Here is a 23,248-nt window from a genome sequence, read left to right on the forward strand (position 1 = left end):
CTATATTGTAATATTAAGTTCGGTACCTTTAGTATAAAGTTTTGAAAAGGCAAATAATTACCAGTTGTTACACGTGTGTGCATGAACACATGCATGCACACACATGCACACAAGAGCCATCATTCAATTTCTAAGGAACAAATCAATCTAGCTTCTATCTACCTATCTTTGAGAACAAATAAAATTATTTTAGGAGCACAGAAAAAGGTCACAAAATTATTAGGAAAGTATTTGATGGCAGAGGGACAAAACGAACTCAAGGTCCTTTTATTGTCACACTATGGGAAAAATTATATAAAATATCTCTTATATATATGATAATATAATCAGAACAATGTTTTTTCTTTAGACGAAAGATTTTTTAAAGCCTATTTTATATGACTAATTAAAAATCCCCAAAATGATGCTGCCACAGATATCATAGTCCTAACAAGACCACTTAGGGAAATCTTTTGAAACTTACCTAAGATAATAGCTAAAATGACCTAAGTTCTGCACTATTTTAAGATTTCTTGTTTATCAGCACATCTTACTTTAGTAGCTCTGTGGGTGGGTTATAAAATTCAAAGTGTTTTGACAGAACTAGACTTGAGGAAGAATCAGGCGACTAATATATAACTTGTTTGAGTAATTGATAATGTTCTTAGATATAAAATAACTAAACCTTTTTAAAGCATACTTGAAAACCTTGGTTTCTTTTTAAAATGCCATTTATTAGTTTTATGTATCAGACTTTATTTTTATATTCTTGAGGAGAAAAAGAAAGGTGAGGTTGGGAGAAAAAAATCTCAAGAGATAGAATGGCTTCTGTCAAACATTAAGTGGAAGGCTGGGCGGGGGTGGAACTATATGGGCAATCTGAAAAATTCAGTTAATTTTTTTTCTTTTTGTGGTGTTGGGTGTTGTAGTCTAGGCCTTGAGCATGCTAGGGAAGTGCTCTACCTTTGAGTTACATCACCAGCTGCAGCCCTCTAATTTTAACTAACAAGCCCAAAAAGAGGATAAAGTTGAGCAGAACAGTTTTCTTCACCCTGTAAGATCATTAAATAAAAAATTAAGTTAATTCTAAATATAGGCCAAGGGGTCTGATTTCTGGAGACTACTACAATACAATAAGTCATAATACAGAAAAGAATTCTGCTAACATGTGAAATGACCACAAGGAAAGCACCCTATGAAAATATCACTGCAATTAATTAAAAATACTAAAGTCCTTATATGGCTTAATAAGTTTTTTGTTTTTTTTTTAAATTATCAACAAAAAAGTCCATGTTCGTTTTCTGGCAAGCGAGTTAGTATGACTTATATCTTACCCGGAGAAGTCTTTAATCCAGTCATATTGAACATGTAGACATTGTCATCTGTGCAATTAGCAAATAAAGTAGAGCCAGTTGAATCCAAAATCAGACTTGAGTATCCTGAGAAAAATAAAGTTTAGTCAGCATGTCATGATGATTGTAAACAGACCTGAAGCCAGAATGTGAACGCAAAAATAGATCATTGCAAATGATATCATCAGATAGGAATATTCGAATTTTTGCCCCCAAACATGCAAATAAAAAGTATCCTTCTGTTTTTAATCTTTTAAACATCAAAAATGTATGCCCTCATATTAGTTTCTTAAGTCTATGTTGCTGAAAACTAGCCTAATACATATATTTTTTTAATTTAAATTTTCCCAAAAAATATACAAAGGCTTACCTAGTTTTCGAGTGCTGCTACCTGGGTACAAGAAAGACTTGGATGCTATGGGCTCTTGTCGATAGGCAGTATAATTTTTGCGTAAATCCCATACTTTAATTATCCTAAAAATCAAGACAAATTTATTTTATAGATCTCCCTACCCAAAGAACTTCACTAACATTGAATGTGAAATGACTTTTAATCTAACTCCTCTGGCACATTTACCAGGTATAGTGAGGACATCTCATTGGGAAACAAATTAAACTATTCATACCATTGTGTCCAAATTCAGGCTTGCCATTCTGACAAGACGGGAAACAGATGTAATATGACCCAGCAATGGGTTACTGGAGTTTACTCCAAGGGAGCGGAAAAGGAAGATGAAAGTTGGATGCTGATAGTCACTGTTCTATTGTTTTAAGAAAAAAACACTTCCTAAGCCTCTGCATATATCCTCTGATATCATAAGTAGCAAGCTCTGTTCCTATGGTTATATCTCTATACATAACTCCTTAAGCCATGTAAGCAAACTTTCCTGTGAAACAGAGAAAAAAATATTTGTTCATTTGTTGGAATAATTGTCTTAATCCTCTACTTCTAGTTTGTAGGCAACTGTGAAAACACAGGCAGTATTCTTGGAAATACAGAGTACACTTTCCTAGCCATTCACAAATATAACTAATAACTTAAGATAATCCTTCATTCTTGCCTGAAAGTTTGGTTCATGAAAGTTTTAGTGTCCTGAAGAGACAATGGAAATCCTAGTTTAGTAACCCGTTACTTTTTGTTTTTTAAATTTGTGATTTGTACTTTTGTTTATTTTTTTATGTGGTGCTGGGGAATGAACCCAGTGCCTCATGCATGCTCTACCACTGAGCCACAATCCCAGCCCAGTAAGCTGTTACTTTTTAAAAGTATTTAAATTTTAAGTCTAGTTAAATTATACCCAGAAACACCAATTATATGCCCCAAATCAGATTTATTCTTTTAAAGATATTCTTAAAGATACCCCAAAATAATAAAAAATTTATTCCTCAAAATAAGAGCCTGTGACTAAATTTTACTGCCATAAGGCAAGCTACCCATCTAGTTTCTTCTCTATTAATAGCAGCAGCAGCTCCTATATGCTAGACAACATGCTAAGTGTGACACTTGTACTAGCTCATTTAATTATTGAGCAAGAGTTCTAGCTTATTATTTTCCTGTATAAGTTTCTTTTCTCAGCTGGGGTACTTGATATGTCAAAAGTTAAAAGCACACATGTTCAATTATAATGGGACTACATGATTTCTCCCTCATGGCTCATGAAAGACCTCATTAAAAGAATAAAGAAATAAATTCTCTTACCCATCCACAGCTCCTGCTGAGACCAATGTATTCTCATCTTGAAACAGGACTACAGTAACACTCTGCTGGAAATCCTAATAGTACCAGAAAGAAAAAGAAAAGAAGGAAATTCTATCTTAAGTATCAAAATCTTCACCATCAAGAGAACAAGGTGTTTAAAAATGGCCTTTCCCCCAAACTCTGAATGAGATTAAATCTTCTCTTTCCAATAATCCTAGATACACAGTAAATCCTAGCAAGAAAATGACCTGAACATCATTAAGTTACAGCATATACCGGTAAAACTTGAACTTGTATTCAAGAAACAAACTAGTGACAAGAAGATCTTACTTGTCTGACATTATAGAGTCTACTTAGAATCAGCCCTACTAATAAGCTATCTACCTCTAGCAAACTCATTTAACTTTCTTGTCTGTTTCATCTATAAAGTGTTGATATCTACCTAGATTATCACATAGGAGTATCTAAAGAATTTTGGATGAATATTAAAGGGAGTTAGTAGAGTTTTACCTCCTTTATTGTTAGCTAATAAGGTCTCTTAGCTTAGAATTAGACTCCATGCCTGAAAGGTTACACATTATAATCTCATCTGGATTCTACAGACCACTGTCTGCTTCCATTCATCCATGTATCCTTTATGTTGTGCACTTTAACTATAAATCCGGAACATTAAAAAATCACAGTAAACTGAGATCAAAAGCAATTATTTTCAGGAAAAAAAAAATTCTGGCCTAATTTTAGCTTTTGGCTATTACAGTAGTACTTCTTCTTATACTTCTATAGTGTTTTGCAATATATGTAATACTTTCCTAAATGTTTAAAAAATATACAGGCTGGGTGTGGTGGTATGCACCTGTAATCCCAGCTACTTGAGAGGTTGAGGCAGGAGGATTACAAGCTCAAGGCTAGCCTGGGAAACTTATGCAAGATGCTATCACAAAATATAAAGGCTCAGGATGTAGGTCAGGGGCAAAGCACTTGCCTAGCACATGTGAAGCCCTTGGTTCAATCTCTAGTACTGCCAAATAAATAAATAAACAAACAAGCCATCTTTTCCATAGTTTATATTATAAAAAAATGGGGATTCTCTCCCCATAGAAAACCAAATCTGTCCACTATAGTTTGAGAACCACTACTTATTCAGGAGTAAATCTCTGACATCAAAAGAAAATAGCTCCCAATTTTATCCCCAAGAAATTCCCTACAATGAAATTCCATTAAGAATTTCTGCTGTTAAGATCTACATTCATGTAGACACCTATAAAACCTTACCACAGAAGGGGCAAGTCCTTTTGAATTCTGTTTCTTCTTGGGTTTTGAAGGGGTTTGCTTGTCTGAGGTATTGTGAGCTCCACTGATTTGATTCACTTGCCTATAGAAACCATCTGAAAGATATTCCAAGGAAACTGATTTGTTTTTTTTTCCTGATCTCATGTTGTACATAACATTTGTACAAAAGATCTCAAAATTAAGTAATTTCTGACCAGATTAGTAAAATTAGAAACCAGTAGAACCATCTGTACCATATCTCCTGTGCTGAGATTATAATGTATAATAAGGAAGAAAAGATATATTTATGGTAGCTCTTTTTCTTTCTAGCTAGGCAAGTGCTCTTTCACTAAGTCAAATCCCCAGCCCCTCATAATGTCCAAAATTTGGAAGCAACCAAGATATCCAATAGCAGGTGAATGGATACACTGTGGTACACTCAGAAAGCAACACTAAAAAGAAACAAGTTAATAAAGACATGGAAGAAACTTTAAGGTTACATACTATATGACATACTGAAAAAGGCAATACCATGGATATTTAAAAAAAAAGAAAGAAAAAAAAGAAATCTATGGTTGCCAAAGCTTTGTGAGGAGATAGGAATGACAGCAGAATAGAAGATTTTTCAGAGCAGTGAAACTATTCTGTATGATAACACAAACAATTAATCTTAATGTAAAGTATGGGTTTTTGGTTACAATGATGTTTCAATGTAGGTTCAACAATTGTAATAAGTACACCATTCAAGTAGAAGATGTTGACAATGAGGGAGAGAAGGAGGGTATGTATGTGTATGTGTGAGATAATATATGGAAATTGCTTAGTTTTGCTGTGAAACTAAAATTGCTCTACAAAATAGTCCATTAAATTTTTAAAAGATCAACAAATGTATTAAAAGTAAATAGGGAGATGATTTGCGCTTTTTGCTTAATGGCATTATGGGATAATACAAACTTCTATTTAATTTAATCTGGCTCTTTAAAACAACAAAAAAGGAAGTTTAAATTAAAGGTAACATTCACCAGTGAGCCTATGTATTAACAATTTAAATTCTATCAGTAACTTAGGTAAATGGCCTTACAATTCAGAAGACAATCTGAGGTAAATATTTGACTACAATAGCCCCTGCAACAATCTCTAGGATCCTGACAAATAAATGGTGAGTAGAAATGGGGGCTTGTGAGCACATGTGCCCCCTGGTGGTAATCAGATGAAATCCCGAACACTTTCATTCAATATAATTCAGTATGTGATCATCTCTCCTCTGTCAAACTTAAAATGTACATTTTGGGAGCAAATTTTTGCCACACATACGTCAGATAAAGCACTAATCTCCAGGATATATAAAGAACTAAAAAAACCTTAACACCAAAAAAACAAACAATCCAATCAATAAATGGGCTAAGGAGCTGAACAGATACTTCTCAGAAGAAGATATACACTCAATCAACAAATATATGAAAAAATGTTCAACATCTCTAGTAATTAGAGAAATGCAAATCAAAACTATTCTAAGATTTCATCTCACTCTAGTCAGAATGGCAGCTATCAAGAATATAGACAACAACAAATGTTGGAGAGGATGTGGGGGAAAAGGCATACTCATATTTTGCTGGTAGGACTGCAAATTGGTGCAACAAATCTGGAAAGCAGTATGGAAATTCCTTAGAAAACTTGGAACAGAACCACCATTTGACCCAACAATCCTACTCCTTGGTCTATACCCAAAGGACTTAAAATCAGCATACTAGTAACAACTACATCAATGTTCACAGCAGCTCAATTCACAATAGCTAATCTGTGGAAGCAACCTAGATGCCCTTCAATAGATGAATGGATAAAGAAACTGTGGTATATATACACAATTAAATATTATGCCACATTAAAAGAGAATAAAGTTATGGCATCTGTAGGTAAATGGATGGAGTTGGAGAATATCATGCTAAGTAAGCCGATCCCCAAAAGCCAAAGGCAGAATGTTCTCTCTGTTAAGTGGATGCTGATTCATAACAGGAAGCGGGAAGGCATGGGAAAAATGGAGGAACTTTGGGCAAAGGGGAGGGAGAGTATGGGGGGGTGCGTGGGGGCAGGAAAGATGGTGGAATAAGATGGCTATCTTTACCCTAAGTACATGTTTGACTGCACGCACATATGGTGTGACACTACATCATGTACAACCATAGAAATGTAAAGTTGTGCTGCAATTATGTACAATGAATCAAAATGCATTTAGCTGTCATATATCCCTAATTAAAATAAATTTTTAAAAAACTAAAAAAATTTAAAATGGAACTAGATTACCTTTTTTGTTGCACCTGGTGTCCCAGACCATAATGTTGCCATCTCTTCCTCCTGTGCAGAATACAGCTGTGACATAATAAACAGTATACAAGAGGTTAACAGAACCAGCCAATGATATATATTTCGATTTAAATTTTCTAGAATATCTATTTTAGATACTGAATTTGGTATTGAAAATAAAAATTTTAAACTATACTATCAATAACAAATTGAGAAAACAGTTGTAAAAGAAAGGGATTACAAAAAGCTTACATTGAAAAAACAACTTTATAGAATAATCCCTCTGTGCAAATTTTCCCAAAATCATATAAAATACCTTATAAAATTATAGCAAAATAGACCTAGGGGCTGGGATTGTGGCTCAGTAGTAGAGTGCTTGCCTAGCACGTGTTAAGGCACTGGGTGAGATCCCCAGCACCACGTAAAAATAAACAAATTGTACAACTAAAACAATATTTAAAAAAAAAAAACAAAACTGAGATCTGTATAAAATGTATAAAGGGGGTTGCCTCTGGAAATGGAATGAGGGCAGTGAACTGAAGAAGGGAATACTAGAGAACTTTGATTTATATGTAGTGTTTTATTCTTTAAAACTAAGTGAGAGACAGGCATGGTGGCACATGCCTGTAATGCCAAAATTTAGCAAGGTCCTGAGCAACTCAGGGAGACCCTGTCTCAAAATAAAAAAATAAAAGCGACTAGGAATGTGTTTCAGTGGTTAAGTGACCTTGGTTCAATCCCTGGCACGAGGAAAATAAAGAGGTAATATTAAGTAGGAGAAACTCTGCTTTCTGTATGAAAGAATGAGCACTTAAGAAATTGTACCTGCATTAGCTGTAAACTGGACAAAATAAAAAACAAAACAACAAAGAAAGCTACCTGAGGGGGTCTGTGGAAACAGAACAAAAACATAAAATTTCAGAGGGGAGTCAACAAATGAAGAACATGATTAGCAGGGGCAATCACTGTTTGTAATTTTACCTTGAGGGCAGCCACAGTGGCAGCATTAATACCAGACAGCTAAAATGCCAATAGAAAAACCTGCCGTGTCTCATGCTAGAAGAGAGAGGAAAAGGAGATGGGGTGCAACAAGAGTTATTAGAGAGTGAAAGGGAGAGAAAAGAAACCCTTAATTTTGTGTTTAAACTCAGTTTTAAGTTTATGGGTGACCACTGAACCATATGTGCAAGAGAAAACTGAAAGCTGTTTGCAACTGAGGTTTTATAATAAAGAACTGATCATCTCATTCACAGTATCTGCACAAAGAGTCAGGAAAATGACTTATTGTAAAAAGGAAAAGAAATCAATGAAAGACAACCCAGACACTGACTTATTAGATAAGATTATAATATAGATATGTTAAGTAGAGAAATACACTCTTGTAATAAAAAAAAATGATAGATCTCAGCAGAAAAACAGGACTTATAAAAAAAAAAACAATTTTGAGAACTAAAAAAAACAATAATTTAAACAATAAAAATTTACTGGTTAGGCTTAAGAATGAGAAAATCATTCAACTTAAGGAGAGCTTGATCAATACAAATCAGTCAATTTGAATTACAGCAAATATGACTGAACATCATGCTTAAGTGAAAGAAGCTATTTTCTGAAGCGATTTACTGCACAACCCTGTGAATAAACTAAAAGTCACTGAAATATATACTTTGAGCAAATCTTATGATACCTGCTATGGTTTGAGTATGGCTTATCCCTTCCGAAATCCATGTTGAAATCTGATGACATTTTGGCAGTGTTAGGAGGTGGAGTCTTGAAGACATGTTTGGGTCATGAGAGTTATGCCTTCATGAATGGGTTAATACATTCATGGATTAGTGGGTTATCTTTAGAAGGACTGAAGGCCCTCACCAGGTGCTGAAGTCATTCTCTTAGACTTTGTAGCCTCTAGATCAGTGAGCTACATAAACCTCTATTCTTTATGAAATATCCATTCTCATGTGTTTTGTTACAGTAACAGAAAACAGACTAAACAGTATGTTAGTTTTTTTTTTCAAATTTAAGAAAAGTGGGAGAAAGAAGAACAGTATCAAGGATCCATGGGACAATTCCAAAAGGCTAAATCATGAATGAGTAAATAGAGCCTCTTTGTGAAACAAATTTACAAGTCCAAAAAACTGAGGAAGCTCCAAACAGTGTTTGGAGGGAACCATGACTAGATTCATTACAGTCAAACCCTTAAACACCAAAGACAGAAATCCTGAAAGCAGCCAAGTAAAACAACACAATGTATACAAGGAAATGATTTGAGTGACCACAGAGTTCTCAATGGAAACCATAGAGAATGTGGAAAAACACCTTCAAGTAATGAAAGAAAAAAAGCTGTTAACCCAGAATTTTATGTCCAACAAAAATATCCTTCAAGAGTGAGTTTTTAAATTTGTTCTTTTTTAGATATACATGACAGAACATATTTTGACATGTTTTTACAAACATGGAGTATATCTTATTCTAACTGGTATCCCAGTTTTGTGGATGTACATTGTGGTATATTCATATATGTACATAGGAAAGCTGTGTCAGATTCATTCAACTGTCTTTCCTATTCCTATCCCCACTGCCTTGCCTCCATTCCCCTTTATCCAATCCACAGAACTTTTATTCTTCCTCTCCTCCCCTAGATTTTTCAGATATAGGAAAATAAAGGTAATTTATTACCACCAGACATGCACTAAAAGAAATTATCTGTTATCATTTCTATTTCATGCCAAATAGAAATGATAACAGAATATGAAGATAGCATTGCCAAGGGGGAAATCCTGAGTTTTAGACAGTTTGAATTTCAAGTGCTTACCGAGAGGTTAAGGCTAGAAATATAGATCTGGGTAAATTAGTAGAGTGGCAAAAAAAGAAAAAAGAAAAATTGGAATTAATGAGCCAGGCACACTGGCACACACCTAGAATCCCACAAACTTGAAAAACTGAGGCAAGAGGATCATAAGTTCAAGGAAAGCCTCAGCAACTTAGCAAGACCCTGCCTCAAAATAAAAAATAAAAAGGGCTGGGGATGCGGCTCAATGGTAAATCGCCTCTAGTTTCAATCCCCAGTAACAAAAAAAAAAAAAAGGAATCAATGGAACTGTCCAGGAAAAAGGTATAAACTAAAAGGAAAAGAAGGCAAACACCATATCCTGAGCCATGCCAACACTTCAAGACAGGTAAAAAACGTGTAGTACACAAAAGCAAAAATGAAGGAATCAACAAAAAGGCAGGAGAACTAGAAGAGAATGCTATCTGGATTCTGAAGAAGGAAATTATTTTAAAAAATTTTAGAAAAGGGCTGAAATGTTTCATGGCTTCTGACATAATTATAAAAATGATTTCAGGAAGAGAGTTAGATGTGGAAAACCGATGGTACCAAATTAAGATGAAGAAATTTGTCTAGTTTTTGTTTACTCTTAAGAAACTTAAGGGAGATAGATAACAGCTAAAAGAGAACACAGGGTTAAGATGTTTTGGGGTATAGATCATAGACATGCTTGAGTCTTTCCTAAGGAGAAACAGACAAAAGGGGGAGAACTTGAAGATACAAAAGCCATGGGGACAAAAGTGAGAGCATAAGATCTTGTGGGAGATCAAAAATGTTTCTCAACCTTAGGTGTATACTAAAAATTCCTTAAGGAACTTTAAAAAAAATAGATACCCGCCCACCTCCCAGAGTCCTATTAAAATGATTTTTTTAAAAACCTCTGTAAGTAACATATGCAAGGTTAAAAACCAGTGGCCTAGGAGGAAGGATTGGTCTTAAACTGGAGAAAAAAGAGTGAGAAAAAAGGTACAAATAAAGCTAAGTTTGTAGAAAAGGAAACAGAAATAAGTTTAAAACTAATTTTAATTTTCTGCTAGAACTTCTAATACCCTCCCCTTTTGGTCACACAAAAAATTTACCTGTAAGTCTACTTTCCTGCCTTTTACATGGCAAAATATTCGGGGAAGGCAAATTCCATTAGTATGATTATACCTAATTAGGATTTGTATCTTACCCATAAAGGGACGAAAAAACTTTATCAATGGTCATTTCTATCATGCTACCCACTAAAAATAAGCAAACAAACAAAACAAAACCTCTACAAAAACAACAAAAAGCTAAGCATTTTTATGTATGAATTATTTTTGTGAGTTAAATAGAATTAGGCATGAATTTCACTAAGTTAGGAAATTAAGGCACAGGGAAATTAAAATAACTTTGCTGAAGAATTTTGAAATCAGATCTAGAATAAAACACAATATATGTTTACAAAAGTGTGGCCTATAGAAAGGAACATGGCTGAAAGAGTGAGTGAGGCTACAAAATATTATTTCACCAATCAAACCATGGGGCCTTGGGGGCAGTTTCCAGCTAGACTTATTCATACTAGAGCACCTATGGACTACTGGAAACATGATAATAGCCACTTGCTCCAGTGTCTTAACTCAGTGCTTTTTCTACTAGACCATATTGGCATAGATTTATTCACATGCAGAGTTTTTAAAATTAAGTGAAAGGACTGAAAAATATAGTGTTCCTTTTTTCATTCCCCTTTATTTAGGTAAATTGTCATGATCTTAAAACATTTTTATAAACTTAAAGCGAACTCTGAACACAGGAGTGCTGTAAATTAGAACACAGGTCAATTTAACTTTATGTGATAAAGTTGTGTTAACAAACCCATGCCATATATTTCCCTTTTAGAGTTCTAGTCTAAACCAGCTCTACAACTCAGTTAATATCCCTGAGTATTCAGGTAAATAAATGAAAATATTCCTTTTTAAAATAGTGTATTTTTTAATGATAAAGGACTATGATGTTTGTCTCTATAATTCTTGAGAAAGTCAAATTAACGCAGATTCTTCTTTGAGGTAAATGTTTATTGGTCTGTTTGTAAAACCTGTTAGTGAGGAACAAATTAAGAGAAAAAAGAAAAAAAAAAAAAAAACTCTAGGGGAAAAAATGTATTCAGATACCCCTGCTAAGTTTTTCCTCAGTTGCTATAGTACTGTCCTACATATATTATATCACTCTTGTGAGATAAATAGAGGATCAATTGTGTGTAAATACTAGTTGAAAACATACTAGGAAATTGGGTCATTTAAACTAGTTGCATGGTAAATTTTTAGGTAGACAAATGTCCAGTTTGTCAGAATTTTCACCCCATCTTCATACTTCATTTAAATTTTACAAGTAGAATTAATGAGCACCCAAATACCAAGTTTTGACACCAATGGACAAAGTTAAGCAGAGGTTTTTTTTTGACTGTTCATAAATTGTTACCTTATCTGTAAATTGAATTTCAAGGACAAGTTGGTGATAACAACCATAAGAATGGGCCTAGAACCAGCTTACTTTCATTAAGGTTTTCAGTCATATTAGAATAAAAATTACCTATGTTGGTAAAGTAACAACTTTTGTAAGGGCAAGATAGAAACCTTACAACTTCTTATTTCCCCATCACAAAGAAGGTTAAGGAGACAAAAGAATAAGTAAAATCTACCTTTCTCGAACTTGGAAAAGGCAACTGACTTGAGGCTGCATTGATGACCTTTGCATGTTCCAAGCAGCTCACCAGCTTTAACGTCCCAAAATTTGGCTGTTTGATCACCTGCTGCTGTAACCTTTCAAAAATTCACAGCACAATTTAACAAGGCAAACTTGACCAGAATTTCAAGGACAGATCCCAATAAAATCAAAGTCACTTACAAGCTTAAATTCACCAGGAACCCAGGCAAGGTCAAAGACAGCATTCCAGTGAGCCATCCATTCTAAGTAAAGAAAATGGTAAATATGAAATGTGTAGCCTGTGATCTATGGTAGCCATATCAATAGTATTTTAAATATCTTAAAAACTATAGTGAAAAGATCAATCAGTACCCAATGGACCATGGGCCAAAGAAAACTTGTGGACTCAACATTTCACATTTCCTTCATTACCACACATCAGAATTACAATCTGAGTCCAATTCCTTTCAAATGAGTTGACTAGAAATAATCTCTAAAATGGAACCTTTCTGAAACATTTTCCAGGTCAAAAATCTTCACAATGCTCACTGAAAAAGTTTAGTTTGACATTCAAGGTCTTGCATACTTTGGCCTCTATCTGTTGGAAAGTTTCTCTTGCTGTTCTCCAAACCAAACTGGATCACCCACTATTTTCTTATTAGATCCTGGTCTTTCCCAACTCTAAGACTTTGCAAATGCTTTTTCTCCACCTGAAGTGCCCTCTTCCATTTCCACTGGTCTAAATATCACAGTTCAACACAAATGCCCCATCCTTCATGAAAAATTTTCTTAGCCTGCTTTTGTATTTCTATTATTCATAGTCTTTGTTTTATTTTAGTTATTTCAACACCAGACTTTCTGATTCCAGAGTATGAGCTTCTTATAGTTAGTAGAACTTTGCTTTATATATGGGAAATATTCAATATTTAAAGCATTGTTGAACCACATTAAGTGTAAAATAATTAAACTTAAAAAAAAAAAACTGTTTTTGACTTTAAGATATATTTTTTTCTGAACTTTTGTAAAGGTCTTGCCATAGTTAACTGTTATTGTGAGTGATAGTCTATTGTTTACTTTTATCCTGGTCCATAAGCAGACATAATGAGAAGTGAATATAACTGGGAATATAGTCCAATAGCAATTTACTTGAACAAAGCTTTATGAATTAGTCCAATAGCAATTTACTTGAAGCTTTATGAATTAAAAATAAAGTTAAAACAAAAATTATAGACCGAGGCTTACCTTTGAAGCATTTCTTTTTACTAGTTTGTGATTCCGTGTTATATAATCTAACGAAGCCTTCCTCATTGGCAACTGCTAATATATGCTCCATGTTGGGAGCTAAAAAAGGAATAGAGTGCATAAAGATTAACACAAAAAACAAGTGTGTATAAAGGTATTAAATGCCTCAAACCATCAAAATTACCTTTAGATAGTCTCTTACTTAAGAGAAGGACTAAATCAAGAGAGGTAATAAACAAGACTAGTACTGACCAAAGTCAAATAAAGGCAATAAAATGATATACACCACCAGCAGACTGAGTCTATTAGTTTTAAATTTCCTTTTCACAACCTTTCACCTCTACTCTTACACTGAGAGTAGGAACAAGTACTCCTATTCCTTTCATATATTCTCTAGTGAATCACAGAAAGATACATATTCAGCTGATTAAAGAGGCATCCACTGGGTAAAACTGCTTTCATGGTTGCTGAACCTTTGCAATTCTTAAAAGTCCTATGCTTTAGAAGAAATATATAATTATGCTAATTACATATAAGAGATTTATCATAAATAAGAATTTATGTAATTATGCTAATTATCCATTTTTTCATAAATCAGAAGAGGAGAGTTATTGGAAAATCATAACATCTACCTAACTTACTTTTCTTTGAAGGGGAACCATTACAATGTATTTTCCCTCTAGGCAGGAAATATATTATTTCTGTCCAAGCTTAGCCTAGACAGTAATTCTCTTACCAGAAGAGAAGGTGCATCCAAAAGGAGGAACTGGGACCCCTGTTTCTCCATAAGAAGTGTGTTCATCATGACAGCTGCACTGATAACCAGTTAGAAGGGACTGTAAAGGGTAGTGTGAAGACCAGCCTAAAACAAGAAAATTCCTTATAGAACTTCAATATAACATCACATTTTACACTTTTAACAAATGCAGAGGTAAATGTTATTCTTAAAGAGCCTTATATATTTAACATATCTCCATTCACTACGTTTGGTCCCCTAGAATACTTAGTTTTAAGATATCCTCAGAAGTCAAAGTGCACTCCCAATTTCTGGTGAGGTATAGCTTTGGGCTTATCATCTTTAATGGTACATTAAGATTAGAAGGAACAACTGCCCTTTGTACATTAAAAAGTTTTTGTACCCTTTCCCAACAGAGACAACCATAAAAGCATTACCATTAAAACCGCTAATTCCCTTCCACAAAAATTTTTACTGTTTTTGAAGCCTCCAAATCAACATTACTATAAACTCTCAAGTTACCTAGCAACCAACACGTTGTATCTATATATCTACAGATACATGTGAGTTCAAAAAGTTAAATGAAATGTGTTGGTGTGCCTATTATAGTCAGTAACATATTCACTTACTAAGTAATTTTACTTCCTTTTTCCTTATAGTGCTTGAAATTCTAGGATTCTAAAATATTTACAGCAATAAGTCATAATATCTTCAAGAATATAACAGCAATTTTAAAGGAAAGCATTATGTATCTACCCTTAGAAGATATTCAATTATCCCTGGCTAGTAGTGGGATTAGAAAAGCCTTTAGAGAAGATCTTGAAAGATGAGTAAATTTTCATTATATTTAGAACAAAGACAGCAAGAAATTCAGGGTAGAGGGAAAGTTATTCTGCTAGGTCAGAGGTCTAATATACACCATAATCCTAAATAGTAATAAGCTATCTTGTTTATTTTATAATATTAACATGTATGTCAATATGTGTTTTTAAATACATACAGGTTGAGTATCCCTTTTTTAAAATGCTTGGGACCAAGAATGTTTCAGATTTCAGAGATTTTTCAGATTTGGGGATATTTGAATAGATTTTGCCAGTTGAGCTCCCCTTATCTGAAAATCAGAAACCTGACACTACTTGAGCATCATATTTCTATGCAAAAACTTTCAAATGTTAGTGCATTTCAGAGTTCAGATTTTTGGATTAAGGATGCTCAACTGTGAAAGAAACATTCATCCAATAAATAATTAATGAAAATGAATTGTTAATTAAGCATCTGAAGAAACAATGAGTTCACAATTTCTTGAGAGCTGTCTGATTAATTAACAAGTTCACATTTTAGGCTACTTTCAATTCTTACTTTTCATCAAAAGTACTGTTTTAGAAGATATTTTAGCCTGACAGAACTCAGACAAATCTAGATTTTCACAGCGATGTCTGAAACAATTAGTAGAAAGGAGGCAAAGAAATTTAATCCAGATTTAACAATTATTCCTAGGGACATTTCCTTAACATTTCAACCTGTAAACAGGTTGTTAAAGACTACTAAAAGAAGAATACAATAATCATGTATGTTGAGCTCATAAATATCTGACAGAATAAATTTAAAAACAAAAGCCTCTGTTCTCAGAATATATAAATCTATACGTGATGTAGGACTTAAAAATTGTCTAATAAATGCAATACAAAAATTCAAAAGGGAATCTTGAACAATTAGATAGAACTGAAGATAATACATTTGGAAAATTTTATTTTTTACAAGCATTCATTGACTCCTTAATTTTGACTCATTGCCTTCAACTAATATCCAAATAGATGAATAGTCTAAAGTGACTTGGGACGGGGCTGGGGTGGGGAGGAGTTCCCATCTACTCCTTTTCTTTAATTCCCTTCAACACACACTTCATTGTTGTTTTTTTTTGAGCTACCTTAAATTACTTCTGGATCTTTATTGTGCTATGAATAAGAACCTGTAATGCCCCACAACACTCATTTGGAAAACCCTATTATTTCCTCAAAGTACAAATTAGGGCCTTGAGATTACATGCAGATTTCCCAAAGAGTATACAAGGACACGACAATAATAACTATTTATCAAAATTTGTTATTTACATCGCTTCTATCAATTGCATGCTATCAACTATGATAACAATGCAGTCCAAGAGAAATTTTTAGCAGTTGGAATCCCATGAACACAGAAAACAGCAATTTAAATACATTTTTTGACACATAAGGAGATCAGTAAAAACTTTTCAATCATACAATTAAATATTATATCAGGATAAATTCTGTGGGAGAAATAAAATGAAAATAAACTCAAGAGGAAACAGTAACTTTGCAGAATGCCTAAAGTTTGTTCATATTTTTTTAAAATAGATATGATTGTCAAATCACTTTAGTATTTAATTCTATTATACAATTAAAACAGTGATATAGCATTTTTACTTTAAGATGTCAATGTTCATATTCTAGCCAGAAATTATATTCTTTATAAGTGTTTAAACTGATAACAGAAACTTTCAGATACCAATTTTAAAATATCCAGTAGTCATATTTCCATTTTGTAAAGATCACTAGTAGCAATGTAAAGAATAAACGAAGAGAAGAAAACTAAGAGGTTTTAGGAGACTTGCTTTATACTTCACACAAGGTTACTAGGGTTCAGTCAGGAAATGAAATTGTAGAGCAGACCCAGTATATGATAAAGAGGCAGAAACAGTGGGAATGAAGAGAATATGTTGGATTCAAGATATTTTGAAGGAAAATTTTCAATATGTAATAGTGAGGGAGATGGGGGTCTTTAAGTGACTCTCAGGTTTCTGGCTAGGAATACTGGTTTAAAATAATGGGGCCACTCCACAAAACAAAAAATATGGTAGGTTTAGGGAAAAAGTGATCATTTGGGGGGTATTTGAATTTGAGATGTGATCATTTTGGGGGTATTTGAATTTGAGATATCTGCGAGACTGACCAACTTGGTGAAGATGAATCTACATAATTTTTATAGAAATAACTGTACAATATAGGAAATATAAGGTTGTAGACAGTAGGGGAAGAAGCCCCATTTATGACTATAATCATACATGGGAGTAGAGAGAAAGGAAAAGGGTGGCATGCCAACCCAGAAGGGAAATGGAGATAGTTGTGCAGATTTCAGTAACATATAATAAGAAATGTCAGTGCCTACCGAATAACAATGAATATTTGTGAAGAGGAAAAAAGTAGACAGATTGCAGAATTAGGAGAAAATGTGTCACAAAACAGGCCGAATAGCTTTCCCAGGTTACACAAATAGTGTGAGAATAGAACAGAAATCAAAAATCAGGCAGTTTAACTCCAAAGACAGTTAATCAATGTGTTGAGGACCACATGGCACAGAGGACTGCAGAGGACGGAAATTATTTAAGCAAGGTCCTAGAAGAGACAGAAAGAGAAGCATTTCGAGCGGAATTACAAAGATCATCTAAGAGGGAATTACAAAAGGATGGTAAAAAGTTTTAGATTGGAAGGACGAAGTTGAAAGACTGTACAATCTGTTTCAGCATCCTTTCCCTAGACCTAAATCCTTAAGTATAAATGTTCCCTTCCAAGATTCTTTTCTTTTAGCTTTCCACGTGGCTTTAAGGGGGAAGGAGGACCTCTGGATAGACATGATCTTTAAATGAGATTTCATTTCTGTCCAAAGGTGGTCAATAAAGACACAACACCCTTATCGGAAAGATTCGGGTTGGTGACACTTTCCAAACCTAGGCTCAAATCTCTTATTGTCAGCGGTTCTAACATTAGCCCAAAGAACTGTGGAAAGTCAAGCTGGACTTCTACCCACTAACACGAGAATGCGTCTAACTTATACCGGGAACAGAGAACCCCCAAATATGTCGATCTCGCGTTTGGATCTTAGCTCTGGCATTGAAAAATATCCGGAAGAGCCCCCTTCAATCCATGAATAGAGTTTATTTCTGGGGGACGTGGTGAGGGGGCATCTTTCACGCTACGGTTTAGAACGTTCGTGAACCAGGTAGTAATGGTGGGAGAACGAGAGTTCGCCCCTGCTGGAAGCAGATGTCCTGCCCTCCCTGCCTGACGGAGTTCCCTAACAGCGGATCATGGACGCTGGTGGGTAACTGCAAATAGTTGGGATCGCTCAGGTTCTACCACAAACAAACGAAAGTGAGGCGACGATCGCCCGTGGTGGCCGAGAGAACGTCCCCCTCCCCCGAAACACACACACACACACACAGATGCATGCGTTTTCTAGTTAACGCGCGATATTGACGTAAGCAGCGAGGGGCCTCGGAGCCCAGCTAATTCAACGTCCTTCCTCCCTTCGGCCTACGTTACGATCCAAAAAAGCCCGATCCCGATTAAAAGTGTCGAGAAGGAAACAAAGTACAACTTTCTTCGGTATTTCTCCCTCACCTAATTCACTTTGGCCCTGGAGAAGTTGGAGCCTGGGAAACTAAACTGGAGTCGGCCCAGATCGAGGTGGAGTGTTTTGGGGGCGGTGAATCCCGCCAGCAAGGAGCAGCGGTTAAGACCGTTACTTACCATTTCTTAGGACGCCAAGCTGGGGCTGGCGGAGCACCGAATTGAAGAGCATCTGGACCTGAAGAACGACTCGGCTGAGGAAAAAGCCGTGAAAATGCTCTCGGGTTCACTAGGAGTCGCAGCTTGCGCCCCTCACACCACCACCCGTTATAGCCTCCAACTCCCGCCACTGTAAGCCCCGGCCGCCAAACTCCGCGCCAAACTGACGTCACGCTCTCTGATTGGCTCCCGCCGCAGCGTCGGGGCGCCTCAGAGTCACTTCCCCCTCCGAATCCCCGCCTCCTTTTCTCCCAGCCGCGGGAACCCAGAGTTCAGGAGCTCCCTGAGCGCCTGCGCGGGGGGCCCGCAGAGGCGCCGGCGAACCGCGGGGTGACCAGGGCGCATGCGTAACACGGCTTGACAGAGCGCGGAGGAAAAATCCGCGAGAAGGCGGCGGGAGAAGATGGCGGTGCTGGGGCAGAGTTTGCAATCTTTCTGACTAGGCTAGTCGAGTAACTATTTGGGTCATGGCGTCAAACTCAACTAAGTCTTTTCTGGCAGATGCTGGATATGGCGAACAGGAATTGGATGCTAACTCTGCTCTTATGGAATTGGACAAAGGTATTCGAAAGAGCGGGCTGCTCGGGGGAAGTGGCGCCACCCTGTGGTGGTAGTTTCCGGAGAGGCAGGGAACGCGCATGCGCAGTGGTTTGCTGGGCGGGGCGCGCTAGTGATTTTGCAGGGGCGAGGATTTCTGCTGCTTCGCGAGATTGCGGGAAGATTGCGGGACTGGCCTTGCACCATCTAAACAAGTAGGGAACTCTGGTGAAGGGCCTTTTTTGACCACTTGAGGGCGCAGTCCCCCGATTTTCCAAACACTGAAAGTGGCTGGTTTCTAAAAACACTAAATTAAAATTGTGAAATTATTTTTTCGTACGTTTAGTTGAGGCTAGGTCTTCATCGAGAGTGCTGAACAATTTTGCACTGACTTTATAGTGATTTATTTTCCGTAAATGTAAGCTTTGGATTACAATACGGGTGACATTAGTGCCAAGACCAATTAAAAAGCTTGGCCCTTGCACCTTTCATTACAGACAAGTTCCACGAGTTCACTTTCCTTACAGGGAGGGGCTTGGTGTAGTAGAGGGAGCTTTGGGTTTACTACTGAGCTGAATTCCAGTTCTGTTAATTTTGTGATCAGGGACAAGTCACCCAATTTTACCTAGTCTCCGTTTATCATCAGCAAAGCGGGTGCAGTACTACCGAACTGGCAAGAATGATTAAATGATAAAATGGTATGCAAAAGATGCACTTATTAAATGCTTACAGACATGCCATCCTTTCTAGATATGGGTATGGAGGCAAGGATGGTAGATATTTATTACTAAAGAATCAAGCATGAATATGAAACCCTTGTTTCAGTGAAGTACATTTTTATTTACTGGTATACACTTAATTCTTAATTACCTATTGCCAGTTTTTAGTGAATTGGACTAGATCTGTCATTAAGTCCACTTATTTTTGTGTGTGTGGTGCTGGGGCTTGAACCCAGAGCCTTGTGCATGCAAGACAAGCACTCTACCAACTGAGCTATATACCCAACTCTATTAAGTTCACTTTGAGCCACATAGTTCTTTGACTTGGGCTTGCCTATTGAATTTTCATGGACTTTTTTGTTTTAACCTGTTAACATTTGTAGAGGATTAGTCTAGGTAGGAGTTTCTCAGACTTTTTAAAAAGCTTTTCACCTCCTTTCGATTACCATAAAAATCTCACAGTACCCCACTGGGATATTCCTTTAGCAGTCACAATGTTTTTACTACATCCCCGTCCATCAAAAGATGTTGAGCTTTTCTTTTCTCACCAAATCTATAGGGTTTTTTCCTCCTGAAATATAAAGTTTTACTAAACATGTTTTTAAAATATTAAATCATCTTTTCTTCCCCAAAAGACCTTTTTGTCACTCTGGTCTAGCCAGGATTGTCCATGTAATTAATAGGAGAGTGGTTGTCAAATAGAAATCAGAATGAAGCACTGAAAAAAAGAGAAATTGAGAATTGTTTAATTCCTATAAGTTTGCAGTTGTAATAATAATAATAATAAAAGGTCTTAGTACAACTTTTTCCTAAAGAAAAGTCGAAATAGAAATACTTCATATCTGTGAACCAGCCTAGGTGTCTATCAGCGGATGAATGGATAAAGAAAATGTGGTATTTATATACAATGGAGTTTTATTCATCCATAAAGAAAAATGAAATTATGTCATTTGTAGGCAAATGGATGGAACTTGAGAACATTATATTAAGCAAAATAAGCTACACTTAAAATGTCAAGGGTCACTTTTTTTTCTCTTATACGTAGAAGCTAGAGAGAAAAAAGGAAGAAAATGGTGGAGGGGGGTATCATGTGAAAATCAAAGGGAACTCTGTAGAGGGAAAGGGAAAATACTGGGGAATGGTATTGGCCAAATTATTGTGTGTGTGAATGAATATGTAACAACAAATTCTACCATTATATACAACTATAATACACCAATAAAAATATGGAAAAAAAAGAAATACTTCATATCTGTAAGGTTTAAATGGATGGTTATTGAGTATTGAACTCCAAACCAGGCAGTGCTAGACAAAGAGTAAGTGATCATGTTCAATCCTACCAGCAATGCCCTGGATAAGTATTTCATAGATGAGTTTCAAATTCAGAAAGATAATTTGTATAAGACAAAAACCAAAACTCTTGTTCTTTTTCACATTACTGTACCTTTTAAATTAGATTATAGAAATAACCAGTTTAATCAGAATATTTATAATTTAGTGGTTTAAATACTGAGTCATTTCATCCTTTACCTGTTAAAGAAAGTGTTTCCCCTACCCTTACACACATACCATTGGGCTTCATGCTGGGGATATAGCAGTTAATAAAACAAATCAAAACAAATAAATCCTAACTTCATATAGCTTATGTTCTAGATTGAGGAACATAAGGATATATTATGACAGATAGTAGGACATATTATAAAGGAAAATGAAAAAAGTAAAAGAAAACTAGTATGGGGTTGGAGTTGTTTTCCTATTTTATAAAGGGTAATGAAGAAAGGATTTACTGACCAACTGGAGGAATAAGTGCTAAGGCTATGAGGCAGAAGCCTGCTTTGCATGCTATAGCATAGGAATAGACTGGTGGAAAGAACCAGAGGCTGGTTTGGTTCATGTAAGGCAATGCAAACCATTGAAGACTAGTTTTAATTTTGAGTGAGGAAACTTGAAAATTTTCAGCAGTTGTATGGCATAATCTGACTTAGCTTTGCAAAGGATCCATATGGCTACGGTGTTGAGAATAAACCAAAGGGAGAGCCATGGACAGAAGTTGGGAGATAGTTGAGGAGGCATTTGTAATAATCCAAGGAAAAGAAAATAGTGACTTGGGTCAGTATGGTCACAGAAAATTGTGTGGAGTGCTGAGATTCTGGATATATTTTGAGGCTCAAGCCAACAAGATTAATTAATGGATTGTGTGAGGATTTAAGAATGAGTAGCCAAGAAGAGGCATTTGATCTGAGCTCTTAGAAGGATGGTTGGCATAGAGAGTAAAAATCATCAGTTTGGATCATGCTAAAATTGAGATGTTGCTTAAAAACATCCAAGTAGAAATATTGATAGGAGTTAGGTATATGACAGGACTCTTGAACTCCATTTTAAAGAAATATTTTGTGGCACTGGTGTACTTAGAAACAAACTTGAGAAATGCTGCTAATGAAGACCTATTATAGGCTGGATGTGGTGGTGCATGCCTGTAATCCCAGCTACTCAGGAGGCAGAGACAAGAATCACAAGTTCCAGGCCAGCCGACCCTGTCTCCAAATAAAAATAAAAGGCCTGGGGATGTTGCTCAGTGATAGAGTGCTTGTACATGCTTGATGTCCCAGTCCCTAGTGCTGCAAAAAGGAAGGAAGGAAGGAAGCAAGCTTGTTGCATATTTATAACCTGTGGCACTTTGTTGTGAGCCTTTTGAGCAAGGATGACAGTAAGCAAGTTGTTTCTGATCTCCATAAGGATGAATGGATGTTATTTTGAAGATGACTCAATTTATTCAAGGTGTAGTGGTAAGACTGGAAAAGAATCATTCATATGATAGCCATTTATTCATTCAAAAAGTATTTACTGTTCACCTGCATTGGTCTGAGCACTACACTTAGACTCAGGGCCATGTTAGTGAACAGGACTGCTTTAAGGAGTTTACATTCAAATGTGAAGAGAGAGAGGGCTACATTAAACATTGCCTCTTTAAATAGGACAAGAAATTGGAATTTGATACCAAGTGCACTGGGAAGATACCGAAAGATAAAAGTGATAGGCATACTTACCAAGCTTCTGTGATTATGATACTTGTATAATCAAATGCGACTTACATTTTTTGACACATTTCATGATATAGAAAATCATACTACACATAAGGAATTATAAAGGATGCATCTCACATATATTAACTAATGTAATTTTTTCCACTAATGTAACTTCTTTAGTCACTCTAAGCATTTTTAGATGGGAAGTTGTCCTGATGATTTTAGAAGATTACACAAGATCACTTCCACCCTGGGGGAAGAGGAGTCACTTTCTTTCTTTTCTTTTTTTCTTTTTTTTTTTTTTTTTTTGG

At 35.7% G+C, this 23,248-nt stretch overlaps 2 protein-coding genes across 2 annotated transcripts in view; one reads left to right on the plus strand and one right to left on the minus strand.

Annotated features, from left to right (window-relative positions):
• Dtl (denticleless E3 ubiquitin protein ligase homolog) overlaps positions 1-18,825 on the minus strand; it is a 62,375-nt gene extending 43,550 nt beyond the window's left edge. Inside the window, exons 1-10 of the mRNA XM_015483671.2 lie at positions 18,617-18,825; positions 14,070-14,195; positions 13,334-13,432; positions 12,293-12,354; positions 12,087-12,207; positions 6,601-6,666; positions 4,303-4,415; positions 3,031-3,104; positions 1,702-1,805; positions 1,314-1,418 (exon numbers count right to left, since the gene is read on the minus strand). Of these exons, the coding sequence (XP_015339157.1) occupies positions 1,314-1,418; positions 1,702-1,805; positions 3,031-3,104; positions 4,303-4,415; positions 6,601-6,666; positions 12,087-12,207; positions 12,293-12,354; positions 13,334-13,432; positions 14,070-14,195; positions 18,617-18,668 (922 nt within the window). The 5' untranslated portion in view covers positions 18,669-18,825. The remainder of the gene's footprint in view (positions 1-1,313; positions 1,419-1,701; positions 1,806-3,030; positions 3,105-4,302; positions 4,416-6,600; positions 6,667-12,086; positions 12,208-12,292; positions 12,355-13,333; positions 13,433-14,069; positions 14,196-18,616) is intronic.
• A 140-nt stretch (positions 18,826-18,965) lies between these two features.
• Positions 18,966-23,248, plus strand: part of Ints7 (integrator complex subunit 7) — a 75,205-nt gene continuing 70,922 nt past the window's right edge. The window contains exon 1 of the mRNA XM_048809791.1: positions 18,966-19,216. Coding sequence (XP_048665748.1) covers positions 19,123-19,216 — 94 coding nt within the window. The 5' untranslated portion in view covers positions 18,966-19,122. The remainder of the gene's footprint in view (positions 19,217-23,248) is intronic.

The sequence above is a fragment of the Marmota marmota genome, unplaced genomic scaffold (genome assembly GCF_001458135.2).
Source record: "Marmota marmota marmota unplaced genomic scaffold, marMar, whole genome shotgun sequence".
Lineage (NCBI taxonomy): Eukaryota > Metazoa > Chordata > Mammalia > Rodentia > Sciuridae > Marmota > Marmota marmota.